At 31.7% G+C, this 17190-nt stretch overlaps 4 protein-coding genes across 6 annotated transcripts; 2 read left to right on the top strand and 2 right to left on the bottom strand.

Moving 5' to 3' along the window:
- Positions 1 to 30: 30 nt before the first annotated feature.
- egr (TNF superfamily member 12 eiger) lies at positions 31 to 5885 on the top strand. Of its 2 annotated transcripts, none has more exons than XM_029312984.2 (7): positions 31 to 158; positions 1653 to 2141; positions 3207 to 3448; positions 3751 to 4071; positions 4295 to 4484; positions 4643 to 4930; positions 5278 to 5885. In XM_029312984.2, exons 1-7 carry the CDS (start codon positions 66 to 68, stop codon positions 5482 to 5484), a joined length of 1830 nt encoding a protein of 609 aa, XP_029168817.1. In that variant the 5' UTR covers positions 31 to 65; the 3' UTR covers positions 5485 to 5885. The 2 variants fall into 2 exon arrangements, with proteins under 2 accessions (XP_029168817.1, XP_029168816.1); XM_029312983.2 differs by having other exon boundaries at positions 4574 to 4930.
- Positions 5886 to 5900: 15 nt separating this feature from the next.
- Positions 5901 to 10122, bottom strand: LOC114938876 (armadillo repeat-containing protein 3). The gene is made up of 14 exons (XM_029312991.2): positions 9898 to 10122; positions 9501 to 9769; positions 9094 to 9415; positions 8855 to 9022; positions 8534 to 8737; positions 8284 to 8446; positions 8100 to 8218; positions 7831 to 7989; positions 7517 to 7755; positions 7167 to 7328; positions 6966 to 7081; positions 6710 to 6827; positions 6282 to 6600; positions 5901 to 6203 (listed from the first exon to the last, which is right to left on the bottom strand). The coding sequence occupies exons 1-14, from the start codon at positions 9916 to 9918 to the stop codon at positions 5907 to 5909; spliced, it is 2676 nt and encodes an 891-aa protein (XP_029168824.1). The 5' UTR covers positions 9919 to 10122; the 3' UTR covers positions 5901 to 5906.
- A 308-nt stretch (positions 10123 to 10430) lies between these two features.
- On the top strand, positions 10431 to 15063 carry LOC114938948 (transcription initiation factor TFIID subunit 6). Of its 2 annotated transcripts, none has more exons than XM_029313124.2 (9): positions 10431 to 10515; positions 10934 to 11169; positions 11329 to 11647; positions 11863 to 12266; positions 12351 to 12554; positions 12629 to 12802; positions 12985 to 13207; positions 13273 to 13622; positions 13702 to 15063. In XM_029313124.2, exons 2-9 carry the CDS (start codon positions 11020 to 11022, stop codon positions 13795 to 13797), a joined length of 1920 nt encoding a protein of 639 aa, XP_029168957.2. In that variant the 5' UTR covers positions 10431 to 10515; positions 10934 to 11019; the 3' UTR covers positions 13798 to 15063. The 2 variants fall into 2 exon arrangements, with proteins under 2 accessions (XP_029168957.2, XP_029168958.2); XM_029313125.2 differs by lacking the exon at positions 10431 to 10515 and adding an exon at positions 10533 to 10568.
- OXA1L (OXA1L mitochondrial inner membrane protein) lies at positions 14217 to 16973 on the bottom strand. Its single transcript, XM_029313144.2, has 8 exons — positions 16633 to 16973; positions 16253 to 16421; positions 15832 to 16008; positions 15586 to 15729; positions 15356 to 15441; positions 15001 to 15267; positions 14683 to 14842; positions 14217 to 14513 (listed from the first exon to the last, which is right to left on the bottom strand). Exons 1-8 carry the CDS (start codon positions 16696 to 16698, stop codon positions 14356 to 14358), a joined length of 1227 nt encoding a protein of 408 aa, XP_029168977.1. The 5' UTR covers positions 16699 to 16973; the 3' UTR covers positions 14217 to 14355.
- Positions 16974 to 17190: the final 217 nt, after the last annotated feature.

The following is a 17190-nucleotide window of genomic DNA, read 5'->3' as shown; positions in this document are numbered from 1 at the left end:
CAATAATAAACGCGGACGTGCTTCATTCTGCTCTTCAGTATACTTGAGCCCATCGTAGGCGACGGATGCGCATTGTCACTGCACGCGTTTCTAAGTCTTGTGTGAATGCTCTGGAAATGTTAATAATCAGTGATAAAGATCAGAAGAAGGCTGTAGACGTACGTCTGTTTTGCGAATTAAAATAAATTCACTATCTACGTGATTTTTACAATATAATGCGCGCTATAATAATCAGAATTTATTTTAAAATGTGCATCTTAGAGATGCAGACTACGTTCGTTGAATGAAAAGTGCTGAATCGTTAATAGTACATATCGGATTGAAATTTAATTTAAATTAATGAAACAATAATATTTATAACCCAGACGTTGCGAAAATTTTTAAAATCGTATCCTGAATTATATAAAGCAAGAATTAAATAAAGTCGAAATTTATCTCTTTCAAAATTAAAAGATTATTCTTTGATAGGTGTGTACAGTTCTAGACTCACTCTAGGTCTCACTGTACTAATTTAAAAAACGAATACGTTAGAAAAGATAAAGGATCAGATTGGATAAAGCAATCTTATCATAATATAAAACTTATATAAAATATGTATTTTCTATTTGTCACCAAAAGTCACTAATATTTTTTATCTTTACCAGATAGTTTCATACATCTGAAAATCTCTCCTTTAAACTGATTCAATATATTTCTTTTAATTCTCTTCTATTTTTTATTTCGATATAAAATATAGTCTATTCTCTCTTTGTGTATCTTCGTTTCTGCCGCAGGACGAGAAAGAGCGCGGAAAAATGACGGGGCTGGATATAAAAGAGGGAGAGGATAGAGGAGGTCCTCTTGTAGTTCTCTGCCTTTAGAGGGGAAAAAAAACTCGCCGAACAGGTTTTAAAGCGGGACAGGACCGGATATTTAACGTTTCTGTACATCGTAAATCTTCGAAATTGTACAATCAGGTGGATTGTGTCTGTTCCGCGCGAGTGCGGAAAGAGCTTTTTTCAGTAAATTTCTCTTCCGGTTTTTTTTTTTTTTTTTTTAACGGAAATATTAATTTTTCTATCCTGATAAGAAACGAACATTTTCCCAATTCACGAAAAAGTAGTCATTCAAATACAAAGTAAAAGAAAAAAGGCATACCTCAATTGAATTAATTTAGCACTATACGACAATTAAATGTTTGTCCGTGACATATCAATAACCAGAATAGGATCCTCTCGTTCAATTTCATCCAATTCTGCAATAGAAATTATTATTTAGTCGAATCAGAACTACAGAAATCTTTTCTAGGGTTTCGTAAAAAGTTGGACAAATATAGAAAACAGTCATTATTCGAGAAATTATATTAAATGTATATGTTTAGTAAAAGGAGACGTACATCATTCAACTCTGCAATAGAAATTTGATTAGTATTCAGTTGAATTGGGGTTGTAGAATTTTTTTCTGAGGGTAGAAAGTTGAACGAATATAGAAAACAAAGATCATTATTCAAAATTATATTAAATATATGAAATGTTTAGTAAAAGGACGTACCAGAGACTATTTCATGTAGGATACGATGTGTCGGCTAATTGGAAAGCAAAAGATTCACGATAATGCGTGTAGTTGCTACATGGAAATGATTTCCTGACGTGTATCATAAAATCAAATCGCAGGATGAACTGTGCCCTCGTCACTCGACCGTTCTGTCAAAATACAAAGACGCGTTCGGACACGTAAATCCTCGCGTCGAATTTACCAAGTTAGACGATAGTGCGATAATCTTGCCAAATAGACCGACTGCCGCGATGACATCGATGTTGACGGAGGAAAATAGCAATAAGGCGGCGAAGATGAAGCAGAGGCTGATGAGCAACGGCCACGTTGTGAAGGAGGACACGCGGTCCTTTCTGAATTTCTCGCGGGAAAACCTGAGCGTGTCGCATTCCGATCTGGAACAAGGATTCAACAGATCGCGACAGAGACCGAGCAGGAAGATGATCCTGAGCATGTCCGCCCTCATGATTTCCATTCTTTGCCTGGGTCTCGTAAGCTGGAAGCTGAACTCGAACGCGCGCGAAATCGAACAGCTGAGAAGAGACGTCGACAGCTTGAAGCGGTTTCTCAAGTTAGATCTCATCAATGAAATAAAAACCCTCAAAGAAGTAAGTATATCTGTAACAAATATGACGAATTTAAGTCCTCGAGTTCTGAATTTTTTCAAACATAAAAAGCAAATTATATTTCTCTTCTATTTGTAATTTGAGTTTTGCTATAACTGATATATATATATATAATCGCTGATATACATATCATTTGTGAGATACGAGAGGAAATTTAAACTGCGCGCAGGGCATTGAACTTCACATAGAGTTTTCTATATCTATAACATATGTATTTGCAACTTTACTACCTCAATATATATTAGATATTTCATATTTCAATAAAGTGTAAATATTTCGAAAATGCCAAACTTAATTTAATGGCCACTTTCCCTTTAATTTTCTGTAAATCTAATAAAAGAGGCGATTAACTATATTTTACTCAGGCAGAGAAAAACTTATAGTCAATAGCTAGTTTCTCAATAGAAATGTGTGAATAAATGAGAAATGTATTCACATAATGTGCTATCAGTTTCATAACCATTCTTATCTATTACTTTTTATGAAATACATCTTCCTCTTACAAAACAATTTGCTCGAAGAAATTTGCTAAGTATATGTTTCTAGAGATACACTTCTGTAACACTTCGTAAACTAATTAATTATTAATAAATAAATTAAGATGTAAAAATTTGATATAAATATAAGAATCAATAGTTTTTTTTATCAATTATTATTATATAGATTTAATAATATAATGTTCGATTTGACTTATTACATTGATAAAAATTTGATCAATTCAATTCGATTAGATACTTCAAACTTAAACAGATAATAGAATATACATAATTAAACTGTTAAAAGTATAAGAACGTTTTTACGATTAAAGCTATTTTAGTCATTAGATGAACTTTTATTGTGAGACTGATAGATGCTGCTTTTAGATGCAATAATTATTTCAATCGTTCAAAAGAAAATATATATATCACAATTGCTTATTACAAATCCTATAATTATATTAAACGGGAAAATGTCCCTTACATACAAAATGATTCATTTAGAAGTCTCACTGTATGTGCGTAATTCTATGAGAAGCGTATTACTTTATTTGCGAAATGCATATTGCAGTTGTACGAAGAGTCGAGCGAAGATAATGATCCAGGCGAGGCGGACATTGATAACGCCGATTATGACTCTAATTACGATGACGACGGTTCTGCATCGCATGACTATCCTGATAATTCCCGTACTCTTTTGACTTATGACTCCAGGTCATCGGGCTTTCTGAAAACTGCTACGTCGCTACCTACATCCACGGAACCTGATTATTCTCATAAGGCTATTACCGAGAACAAACGAGAAAATTACAAGTAAGAAACATCCCAGATAGTACAAGCTATTCGAAAAGAATTTATTTGTATGTCACCAATTTTGAGTCCCTTTTCAAATACATGTAGAATTCATTTTATAAAATAGAATTTATTTTTATAAAATGAATTCTATATGTATCTGAAAGGGACTCCAAATTGGCGACATACTGGTGACATACAAATGAATTCTTTTCGAATAGCTTGTGCTATCTGGGATTATAATATATCTCTTTCGTAGTAAAACAAGTTAAAAGTTTAACGGAATGAATTATTATGAATCAAATTATGTTTATTATCCATAGAAATATCGAACGAGATCATGACGAAGAGGAACACACAACGCCGTTAAATGTAGAGAAGATTAATGATGAAAATAGCGCTGAGCACAAACGTGATGCGAGGACGGGATATATTAGAGAAGGTGTCAAATTAAAGAGATCTGTGCGCGATCATACTCTGACCGATGACTCCTTGATGGATACGTCGAATTATCGTGCCGGACGATATCCTACTAAGAAAACTATCCAAAGAGCGTCCAAAACGCGTCCTTACACAAGTGACGAAAGCCACATGAATAACAATACCGAAATAATCACGCTTCTGCAACAGACAAGTTCAATATCGTAAGTTTATCGAATATTCGATTGAGAAAACCTTAGAAATTAATGCGTACAGATAAAAATTTGTTTAAATTAACTCTTTCATTTTGATATTACAAGCTAAATTTCGTATTAAGTAATATTAAGATTCCTGGATCTTCGTCTCTGACGTCATAATTTCAATGTGGTCGGCAAGGAGCCAGGAGCCTTAAAACCGACAAATTAAATCAATTATCTTCCGAGACAGACATTCTCCGAAGAAGTATCACACCCACGCGCGTCTCGAGACATTTCCTCTGCACGACCAATTAAACGAGGCAATTACTCGACCTAACAGCCACTCGGGCCCTAACACGAGCTCGGAAACTGCGAGTGGCGAAGAGGAAGGAAGAGACAATTGGCGGAATCGCGATGTCGAAATTCACAAATCTGTTCAGGTAGGTAACGCAGTTATTGGCGTCGAGGTGTCGCGAATTTCAAAGCTTCAACTGAGTGTCACAACATAAAGTCGTTATGATCAAATTAGAATTTCAAAACGACCGCAAAGGAATTACACCGAAGACTGACACGAAGACATTTACGTGCACCACGGCAGGTTTACGCCATTCATTACGGTGCGGATAGCGCGCTCTTCACGGCGGAAGACGAGCACACCGGCAACGGGAGAGCGCGACACAGCAACGGTGTCTTCAAAGCCTGGCGACCCAGCGATTGGGCGACCAATCTTGAGATGAACAGGTACTTCACGCTCGCCAACGACGGTAAAATCACTGTCCACGAGCCGGGATTGTATCTGGCGTACGCGCAGATTCACTATCTAGACGAGCACGACGAGAACGGTTTCCGCCTCCTGGTGAACGGCAGATCTATTCTACAATGCATGGTGAGAATTTTAGGAATAAACGATTATGATATTCCATAAAAGAAATATTAATAAATAATTGATGATATACCTCTGAAATTTTTCAAGTAATGAAATTCGATCAGCTTGAATATAAAAAGTTATATATAAATTTATGTATAATATTATATTATTATATAATATTATACATAATATTAATTATAATATTATAATTATAATATTATATATAATATTATATTATTATATAATATTATATATATATAAAGTATTATATATAAATTTATATAAAATTAGAGAAATGTAACAAAAAATAAAGATGTATAATATATAATGCAATATATGTGTAGTATAAAATAACGAATTTTCAGGTGTATAGCCCAGGCAGGGGACACAAGAGCCGCTCTTGTTTCTCAGCTCAAATGACCATTTTGCATGAAGGTGATCACCTAGTCCTAAAAGATATTGGTTCGGCAAGGTATACTCTGTTTCAACACGATAAAAGTTTCTTCGGTTTGGTGAAACTTGGTGAACTGAGGCAGCAGCAGCAAAACCGAAGCATCAATCGCAACAATTGATGCATCAATAATAAAATGCTTTAATTACCACCGGCAATGTTAAAAAAAAATGATAATTTGTAGCCCATCGATTTCTCACCCTTGAAGGGAAGTTGTAAGTAAGCGATTTGTATCTAATATGATACAGTCTTTCTACTTTTGTATAAATATCATATTAATTTTGTTTTAAAGAGATTATTTCTTTGCTATAGGATCTTTTTATATATTTTATGACTTGATTATTACGCGCTGCGCGTTACTTTTGTTTACATAAAGAATCTCCAAATATTTTAATTCATTTATAAAATATGTGTGTGTATATACATACTCAGACATATTTGTAAAAGAAATAATAATATATACATATATATTTTAGAAAGAAAGAAATGTATTATAAAACTAATAAAAATATTAGTACGAGACTTCTCATAATAATGTAATTTTCAACATATTTTATTATAAGTAATCTTTTTAGTGCAATATAATTTCGAACGAAGGCTCCCGATCGGTATCAAATCTCCCGGTGTATCCATCAAGTCAACGATAAAATTCGGTTTTATAAGTTTGCTTGGATAATTTTGTTGAGAAGATATTTTTTCAATCTTATGTTCGTTATGATATGCGGAGGCATTTGATTTATCTAACAATCTGAAAGAAACAGATGTAACTACTTCTTCACGACATGCATCCTTTTCGTCTAAATAAGCTCTAAATGATTTTCTTTCATTCGAATCTTCTATCTGCACAAAACATTTAATGAATCATAATAAAGAAATTTAATAAAAATACATATTTTTAATACAAGTGACAAGTATTACTTGGGGTATTGCTATTTCGATCCACGATATACCATATTTTCCGCGTACGAGAGCCGCTGGAAGGCATATTCTATCCGCTATCGCCTTGAAGAGCAAAGCTCGTTCGAGATAAGAGCCTACGCGAAGTTGCCCGATCGGGATAACGCTCGTTTCTAAGCATTCTTTGATCTCCCTCAAGTGAACCTCAAGCTGGTGATCGATGCATCTACTTGTCGAATCAAAACCGGACATTTGACGCGCCACAAACCGAGCTAACATTTTTGCACGCAATAGAACGTACCGGATATTCGTCAATTTTTGATCTATATCTGACGCATCTCTGTATCATATATAAGAGAATTCATTATCATGTGTAATTACTAAATATTACATATATGTATTATATGTACATATAAAATTTGAAATCAATTTTTAAAAAATTCACTAACACATCTCTTTTTGATTCCTTTGCTAAAATCATACGTTTAAAGAGTTCCACATATTCAGTAAAATATGGATCGCATTGTAATCGTCCGAATTTTGATTCGAGCAATGTATTTATATTTTCTATAAATAAATAAATTCCTTTTAAAGCGATATCTCTTTCTAAAATATCGGAAATTCCTATGACACGTTATTTAATATACATGTTCCATTGTTGGAATCATGAATCATTTAATTCTGTATTATGTAACATCTTATTACCTTCGAAAACTGCCTCTAAAGCATTCGGTAGAGTTGATGATTGTATGCAATTCACTACATAAATAGGCTCCAATGGACAATATTTAAATCGAAAGATATCATCCAATATTGGAAATCTGAAAAAAATAGTGTGACATTAAATCACATAATTTGACAAACTATACAATAAGTTTTCTTGTAATAATACAAATTTATACATACGGACATATGTTCCTTCGTAAAACATAAAATCCATTCTGAGTAAGATCTTGTAGAGATAGACGTCCTGTAAGAGCAAATTTGATTGGCAAATGCGATTTAAAGAGCGTCTCTATGCAAGTATCCCACGAAGGAATTATTCTCGATGAGGAATTACTTAACATGCTGTAAAATAATTATGATATTACTATTATAAAAATTTTACAATTTTATAATAGTTTTAATGAATATATTTCAAAGTTCAATATTGTTCCTTATAAATAAAAGACCTTTTTCTTTTTCCTAATAAATAATCACATAAAGTTCCCTAACAAATTGTCATAAAATTACAAGAGAAAGCAACTCAAACTTACTATGAAAGGTACTTGTTTTCTACAAACGCATTTGCTACAGTTAAATCTGTCGAAATCGTTTGTATGAACTGTATCGCAGAGTTTCTTACTGAGATTGAATGTGTATCAGTAATGAGAGGATACATTCTTTGAGGTCCATTTGCTTTTATGAAATAATGTCGTCCACTATTTTCTAAGCATAGCATAGAAAGTAGATTGCAACAAGAGATTTTTAATTCGTCAAGAAATGGGTAAACTGACTAAAAGATAAATATTTTTTATCAAATTCTGTATATTGATATCAGAAAATAGAATGCGTACTTGTTATTTTATACCTCTAAAAGTAAGCAAATTGTGTCAAAAATGTCAAGATTAATCAAGATATCTCTAAGCTTTGGACGATATGTTATGGCAAGCAAAGCTTCAAGAGAAATAATACAAGTTTCTACAGGAACTTGTTTTACAAATTGTTTTATCAATTGCAATAGATAATCCTTAAAAATTAAGATTATTATCATTTATATAATCAGAGAAATTTGTTGTTCTATTTTCCAATTAATGTGAATAATAATACATGACACAAATTAATTTATATTACAATTACTTGTCCATGAATTTCTAAAAAGATATCGCAATTTCTAATGTCACTTATCAACAATTGTTTGAGCGCAAAAATTGCAGCATGTTTTGCAGACCACTGTAAATTCTCTTTTTTCAATAAATCTGAAACAATTTTATTCTTAGTCTTCTATTTTATGTAAAAAAAATCTTTAATTATGTTAATGAACCTAAAATAATTTTAACAGATTCCTTGCTTGCAAATTCCTTTGTAGCAGGACTAAAAAGTGCCATTTTTCCAATTCCATAACAAACAATTTCAATAATATCAGATTGCGTCCATCGTTGTAATGCGTCTATTAAATGTTCAACAATCTCATATGAAAATAAAACCTATTACAAACAGATATATAAATCATATGTATAAAGAAGTTAAATATTGTTCTTCTTTCACATATCTTGAAATATTATATAAAATACTTTTCTTCCATTCAAAGTGTTTGCAATCTGTACAATAACTTTAAATGCTTCTATAAAAAGATTCTGAGTTGTTACATGTTCTATATAATTTAATATTTCTGGAATACTTTCAATTTCGATAAGTTTATCCACAATAACTGGATTTTCAGCAGCAAAATATAATATTTTCAGTGCTTTAATATGTAAATTATTCCATTCACTGTTCTGTATAATATAAACAACATTATAATTATAAAATATTATATTACTTAAATAATTTTAAAAAAATATTAATGTAGCGTATTGCAGTACAAATTAATCACAGAAGCAAGAATTTCTTACTTTCAGAAAATTTAATAACGCTTCAACTCCATTTGTTTCATAAAATAAAAATTGTATATCTTCATCTTTACTTCTCTCAATTATACTAGCAACTACATTTAGTGCAAGACATTGAATCTCTGGATACGATGATTCATAGTGTTGATACAACAAAGAGAAATTAAATTTCTAATGACAATAAAAAACCAAAAATGTAAATTAAATAAGTCTCAAGTCTTTGCACTATAATAGTAACAAACCTCAGTTTTTGAAATTTTATATGCAGCTACAAGATCCTGCATTAAATTATACAGAATCTCTAAATTATTCTTCTTTATATCTGGGTCTGATGATTGCATCTCATCGAAAAGAAAGTTCATGTTTAAACAATGATTTGCCAGAAGAGCAGCAACATATGGATTTCTGGACAGTCTTGCAAGTATCGCAGAAAAATATTCTTGCATAAAGATATCTTTTTCACTTATTAATAGCTTCACAAAGTACAATAAATAATTAGACTCAATGAAAAAAATTGTCAAATCTGGAATTGCTGTCATTTCTACCAATAATTTTGCAGCAAATCTACAAAATACATATAATTATGCTATAAATAGTGAAAAAAATTATCTTCTGTATCCTATACACACATAAAACATACAGCACAAACCTTCGAATAAATAAATCTTTGTGCTTAATAATAGGAAGAACATTATTCACGACGCCGAGATCGAAAAGTATCCTTACATTATCCTTCGATTTACTGGCATACTTTGACAAAGCCTCCACAGCTGCTAATAAAGTGGCTTCTTCCTCAGATTGCAACAATAATATCGTCGATTCCACATCTTTAGCTTCGGAAAGAGCCGAATAGAATGGGCTACATTTCGGTCTCGCCTCTTTCTCAACTTCCTCTTCATCACCTCGTTCGTTCTTCTTCTAACATACATGATATTAGACAAAATTTTATTTTCGGAATAAAAAATAACGACATGCAAAACTTTCTAGTACGAGAGGCACCCAATTCTCTCGATTCAAATGACAGAGAGAACTCTGTTAAAATTTACCTTCGAATTCTGCAATTGCATATTACAGTGCAGCAAATGATTCCGATGATGACACAATCACGTGATGAAAATATTTTGTTTTACTCTTCTAACGATCACGTTTCTTTTCCTTCGCGTAGATTCAAAAATTGACGACGACCAATAGGAACAGATTCCTGGAAAATCAATCGTGCAATTCGGAACAATGCGGAAGTTGTCGATTATTTTCTGGATTGCATTCGAGATTCGAGAGGCCACGATGTACTAAAAATTTCATTGATTAAATTAAATAAAATAATTTAATTATAAGAAATAATTTAATTATAAAAAGCAATTTTATATAAAAAAAAATAATTTAATTGTAAAAAAAATTCTTACATATTACATCATGCGAGGGGCTACGTCGGAATTGGGCGACCAATCAGAACGAAGGAATTTTCGCTCCTTCGATTCTGATTGGTCTGAGTAAAAATTTGCACGCGATACCGAACTGTATATATTATGTGACCACAGGGGAAATTCCCCAGACTTCATCGACCAACTAGCGGCCTCAACGTCATCAGTATGCATCGGCGTGCATAGAGGCAGTTCGATCTAACCCTGTGATAATCCTGAAGAGGTGTATTATGCCAGAACAAGGTAAAAATAACGCTATTCTTGTAATCTCAGCCTCAGGAACTTGCTGCGCTTTGGTACAAATAATGTAGATATAATGTGGATATAATGTAGATATAATGAAGATAGAAATAATGTAGAGTGATTTTTCTGCATCATTGGGATCATTTTGTTTATATCCTTTTTAGGGTCTAAACATTTGTGGTATTAATCTGAAATTTGTGAATACAGTTTTGTAGAATTCATATTCTTCTGAAATAATATCACAAAATTAGATAATTTATGACGTTCATTTATCAAACATATAAAAAGTGAATGTCTTTATTTGTGCAAGCAGACGAGGAAAAGTGTGTCACTTGTACTTATATGATCATTGTATCAAGTTTCTTTTAAGCTTTAAATATTGTTAGAACAGTGTAACATAACATTACTGTATTTGCAGGAAACTGTGAAAATAAGAAGCACTCAGTTATAAGATAAAACTATTGTATCTGTATATGGAATGTGATACCTGAAATAGTTTCCAAGATGAGTGAAAGCGAATCCATTTATGGGACAACTTTGTCTCAAGAATCCATCAAAGTAATAGCAGAGAGCATTGGTGTTGGCAACTTCCCAGATGAGGCTGCAAAGGATCTTGCAGAGGATGTTAGCTACAGGCTGAAAGAAATTATTCAAGTCAGTTTCATATAATTGAATCTACCAAAAATACAATTTTATATTCATCAGAATTTATATTTTCAATATAATATCAATTTTTATCTTTTGCAAATTTTACACTAATATATGTATACAAAATAGAATACAAAACTTAATAATAAATAATTTTAATTATAGGATGCTACAAAATTCATGAGGCATGGGAAACGTCAGCGAATGACTACGCATGATATAGATCATGCGTTGAAGATTAAAAACATTGAGCCAACATATGGATTTTTTGCCAAGGATCACATACCATTTCGTTTTGCATCGGGTGGTGGCAGAGAATTGCATTTTGTGGAGGAAAAGGAGATTGATCTTAACGAGGTTGTATCTATGGCTGGTGGACAAACATGGCCCAAGTTACCTTTGGAAATTACATTGCGTGCTCATTGGCTATGTATCGATGGGGTACAACCTACTATACCAGAAAATCCACCTCCAGTATCAAAAGGTTCTGATTTTTCACATAAAATATGATTATGAAAAAAGAATTATATATATATATATACATATATATAATATAAAATATACAATATATATATAAAAAAGAATTATTCCTTTTTATATATAATTATTGAAGAAAAGTTTCAAAAAGAATTTCAAAAAATAATACAAAATGTATAATATTCCAAATTGTCATTTATATCATGATGTTAATTTTAATAGATGTCCAGAAATTGGAGAGTGTCGATCCAACGACTAAGCTGTCTAGCAAAAATCAAAACATTGGTATCGGCAAACCGGGTGGTGGTGGTAAAAGTCAGAAGCTAAGGAATGTGGAGACTATTCACGTGAAACAGCTTGCAACTCACGAGCTCAGTGTGGAACAGCAATTGTATTACAAAGAAATAACCGAAGCATGCGTTGGATCTGATGAAGCTCGCAGAGCAGAGGCTCTTCAGTCACTTTCAGCAGATCCAGGTCTGCACGAAATGTTAGCACGTATGTGTACCTTCATTGCGGAAGGCGTACGGGTCAATGTGGTACAGAATCATCTTGCACTACTCATCTATCTTATGCGAATGGTCAAGGCTTTGCTTGACAACCCGAGTCTTTATCTGGAGAAATATGTAAGAGACTTAGCTATTTTTTAAAACTTATTTAATATTTTTTTTATTTCGTATAATATATTGAAACAATATTGTAATTCTTAGCTTCATGAATTAATACCGTCGGTTGCAACTTGCATAGTTTCTCGACAATTATGCATGAGACCAGAAGTAGATAATCATTGGGCATTACGAGATTTTGCTTCCCGTTTGATGGCACAGATATGTAAAAATTTTAACACTTCTACAAATAATGTACAAACTAGGGTTACCCGTATGTTTAGTCAAGCATTGGCAAAGAACAGTCAGGTAATAGTCACTCAATATAGGAAAAAATTATTTAATCTATTTTATGAAATTAAAGAAAGTGATTTTTTTTGCAGACACCATTAGCGTCTCTTTATGGAGCAATTGAAGGACTCTGTGAATTAGGTCCAGAAGTGATTAAAGCTTTGGTTATTCCTAAAATTAAATCTATTTCCGATCGTATCGAATCATGCATTGAGGGCCAAGGACTGGATAAAAATGGAGCAGGACATATCAAAACTCTGCTTGTGGTAAAATTGATTTTAAACTCTTCTTTGTAGCAATGTAGAATATATTAAGATTTAATATATTCTACATTATATTATATATTATATATATAATACACATAATATAAACATTATATGTATATATAATATAAATATATTAAGATTTAATATATTGCAAAATCATTTATTGATGAAAAAAATTTTAGAAATCAGTTGCTCCAGTTTTGAAAACAATACGGTCCCCGCCTGATTATGTGGACAGTTACAAACAGGATTATGGATATATAGGTCCTGCATTGTGTGCTGCAGTTGCAAAAGCTCGCACACAACCTATTGCTCTAGCAACCACAACCACAACTACCACTACAGCACTTACAACGAATCAACAGGTACATTCCAATTGTACGGGAAAAACACTTGTGCAAACAGGTGAGCAAAGTGTCGTTGATAGTAATACGCATATTACGAATAATTATCATGATGTTATACTATAGTGACTAGTTCGAGTCCTGGACAGCAACCCGGTCGCGCAATTATGCTTGGTACAAGCAGGAATGCTAGCGGAACTCCCGCTCCTGGACAAAAATTCGTCATCTTGCAGTCGCGCTCGCAAACACCTACTGCCTCTAATATGAATACCAGTGCGATTCAACAGCAACAATCGCAAGGACAACAGCAGCAACAGCAACAACCACAACAACAACAACAACAACCATCACCTCAGCAAGTTAAATTGGCACAGACCAATGTTGGCCAACAAAAGGCACACGTACCAACTTCCACTACAAAAGTAGTTGTAGTGTGCATGGCTGCCAGTAATCATACTAATACATCAGTGACGCAAGTATGATCTATTCATTTATCCATCAGTATTATACATTTTCAGTATATTATAAATGTTCTAAAAATTTTCATATTTTTAGCAAGCGAATCTCACGGCAACGACGCAAAATGTCTTCGTAACACAACAGAATGTTGAAGGGTCACTTAGTCCAGAAGAGGAGCACTCGTTTCAATAAAAGTATACACATATATATACTTTATATATATATATATATATATATATATATATAAGATATAATTATATGAATATATATATACATATATATATATATGAGTGACAAACACATGAAAATAGAACTTCCACAAATCCTTCCTTATATAGTTAATACATTATTTACAATATAAGATCTCGAATAATTTTTAAAGAAAAAATAAACTTCTATGAAAATTAAAACAAGCTTTTTTGTATTCTGTTTCTTAAGTTTCTCTAAATAGTATTTTGTATTTAATTTACTTAGCTGCAAATTTTTTTATTTATATTCTATATTATTTTTATATTACTTTACGTAACACGTGCGTGTGCATATATACATACATACTTACACAAACATATTGTTTTATCATTTAAAAAAATATTGTAAAAATACTCCAACAATTGAAAGTAGTGTATTATATATATTATTAAAAGTAGTGTTTTTATATTAAATACGATTCTCTTTATTATAACTACAATTATTGATTGATTTATTATGTTGTGTATTGTGTAATCAAATACACATTAATTATAATTGTAATTATCTATTTTTCGTGAGGATAGTCGACTGTCCTTTTTGTTTTGTTGGATCATATTTAAATGTTTTAACTATGGCTCCTTTACCAGCTGCACTAAACTGTATTGCATCTGCTTTTTCCCTAGCAGCTAATTGTTTAGATATTTTCATATTAGTCCAAGCTAAAATCAAAATAATGTTTATGGCACGTACTTTTGTAAAAAATACATATATAATATTTTCTTTATACTATCTGTAATTTATTTACGTATGTATGCGAATATTAATTACAATTATTTATTAGTCATATTCTCTAACGTGCGATATAATATCATACAACGTAATACTTACATTCCTTGAAATCTTCAACGAACTTTCTGTTACTCTTCGGTTGGGTAGCGTGTTTTATTCTAACAGGCATATCGAGAGCTTTTCTTACAGATGGTATTTTTAACAAACCAGTTTGTGCTAGAGAAATGAAATTTGTCGATACCCAATATGTTAAAATAGCCTGCAAAAACATGTATAAAAATACATTTATGTTGAGGAGTGATTTGAAGTCATACAGATACATATATATTTTTATTAGTTATACACATATTTAGTGATGCATAAATGCTTTTGGATTAATCTTTATAAAAATATACCCTAATATAACATTATACTTACACCAGGGAAATTTATCATGAACGGCAATATGACGAAGGGCACAGCTCGTAGGATATATCGAAACATACCCATAGTCTTGATATCAGTGCCATCCACACCTAGCTCAATTGTGACAAACAATGTTACGCAAGTAACTATCGGCATTACGTAATAAGGATCATGTAGAGTGAGATCTTGCATCCACCAAAAGCCACCGTGTTTCAGGCTTTCTACAGGTGCATTTGCCATTCCCCTCAAGGCTAGGAAGACAGAGAGGAATATTGGTGCCTGAAAAATTTTATATCAGTCAACAAATTATTTTCTATCTTATCTTTTCACTCTTTTATTACACAATACAGAAATATTGTATACACACCTGGATTAATGGTACCATGAAATTTCTCAGCACACTGACATTGGTCTTTTTCATATATTGCACTAACTCATGTGCAGCCCGTGCACCTGAAAGAAAAGAAATATTATTTTTACAATTTTACAAGAAAAAGAAATATTATTTTTTCTAATAATTTCTATTGTGAGTTTATTATTATTGGATTTTGGGCAACAAAACTAAGAAAATTCCTTTACAAAACTTTAAGATCATACTTTCAATATGATCGCCACATTGTCTGGCTTCTGTCATTTTCATCTGCATTTGAGTTATCACTGGCATGTGATTACTGAATTTGATCGCATTCTTCTGTGCCTTTATCACCAGAGGAAATATAAGAATCCTTATACAAACAGTGCCTGAAAATAATTAAAATTGTATTACTGATAATGTTATATATTTTATTTATAATTAAATCTTATTTAAATTTATATTTCATAATAAAAATAAAAAAAAAATACCTATGACAATTGTTCCCCACCATGGAATATCAAAACCTATGTGCATATATTCCAGAAATTTCTGTACAAATCCGACTGGAGTAAAATTACCCAGTCCTATGCTTTCCAGAGTTGGCTCACCATTTGCATGCACTTTCACAATATTTTCCACTATATCCTCTATTGGTGTTGGTGGATCTAAATATATAAGTCATAGATTAGTAAATAATAAGTGGAAAGGCTTTTATATAACTTTTTAATTTTCTCATACAGAATTATACTAATTTTAAGCTCGATTAAAAATAAAAGAAAGCATTTACAAGAAAATTCAGTAGCTGATGTTAAATGTTTGAGATAACTAAATAGTTTTAATATTTGTTACGATAAAACATTTTTAAAGAATTGAAGAAATAGTAACTGTGTAATTTTTTTATAAATATACCTGGAATTTCATCATATGGACTTTTTGTTGGTGTTTCATTGGTACTGGCGTAACGAACCAAAGGGATTCCTGTAATCCTGCAGTTTTTCTGTAGATTAAGCAAGGCATTGCTTCTGGGAGTTCTTTTTATTTGAGAGTCTAGATGAATACGTCTACACATAATCACTTCCTAAATGAATGAAAAAAAACATTTTTTCATAAACAATATTTAGCGAATTATTATATGGAATATTGGAAATATAATTTTCTGAATGTATTAATAAATAACATGTGTTTTTTTCCAAATTTCTGCAATTAATGCTGGTTTATATTTTTATATTTCTAAATTCCACAGATGATAACCTAACCTAAATAATTGGAAAAGCCGCAAAATATTTTACCTGTGATATTATGTTTGTTTTTAAAAGAGCTCGTCGATAAACTATAGCGGACGCTCGTGTGAACATTTTGACGATTTTCGATTGACCTGTCGAGATGACTTTTAATTCATTTGCGAAATTTATATCTTTCTTGCTAGGAATCAGCTGTAAAACGCACGGATATATTTAGATTAAGGACAACACATGTCACTGTTGTGATGTTACTGGTCGTCAGTAATGTAAATTTCTTCGAAATTTTGCTTGACAAATTAATCGAGAGCTTATTCTATTCATATTTAGATGCAGACACTATAACAAAATAGTTTAAAATAATTATTCAAGCAATTAAATGGACACGATTTCGCAATAAATGTTTTATCTCTTTTTTTTTTATTCGCAAGTATGCTTAGAAAAAATAGAGAATTATAGTTTGGAAGAATAGATTTTGCTACAATGTGTGTTATAAAAAAATTTGTGCAAACAAAAAAAAATAATTAATAATTACACGATTAGAAAATGAGCGTAATAGATATTTGATGTAATAATTAAAATAATGCTCTCATTGTTTCATCAAATAAA

Source organism: Nylanderia fulva, unplaced genomic scaffold (genome assembly GCF_048542155.1).
Source record: "Nylanderia fulva isolate GAGA-0341 unplaced genomic scaffold, ASM4854215v1 Scaffold15, whole genome shotgun sequence".
Taxonomy (NCBI): Eukaryota; Metazoa; Arthropoda; class Insecta; order Hymenoptera; family Formicidae; genus Nylanderia; species Nylanderia fulva.
The sequence above is the reverse complement of the archived record's forward strand: the minus strand, read 5'-3'. Positions and strand labels throughout refer to the sequence as shown.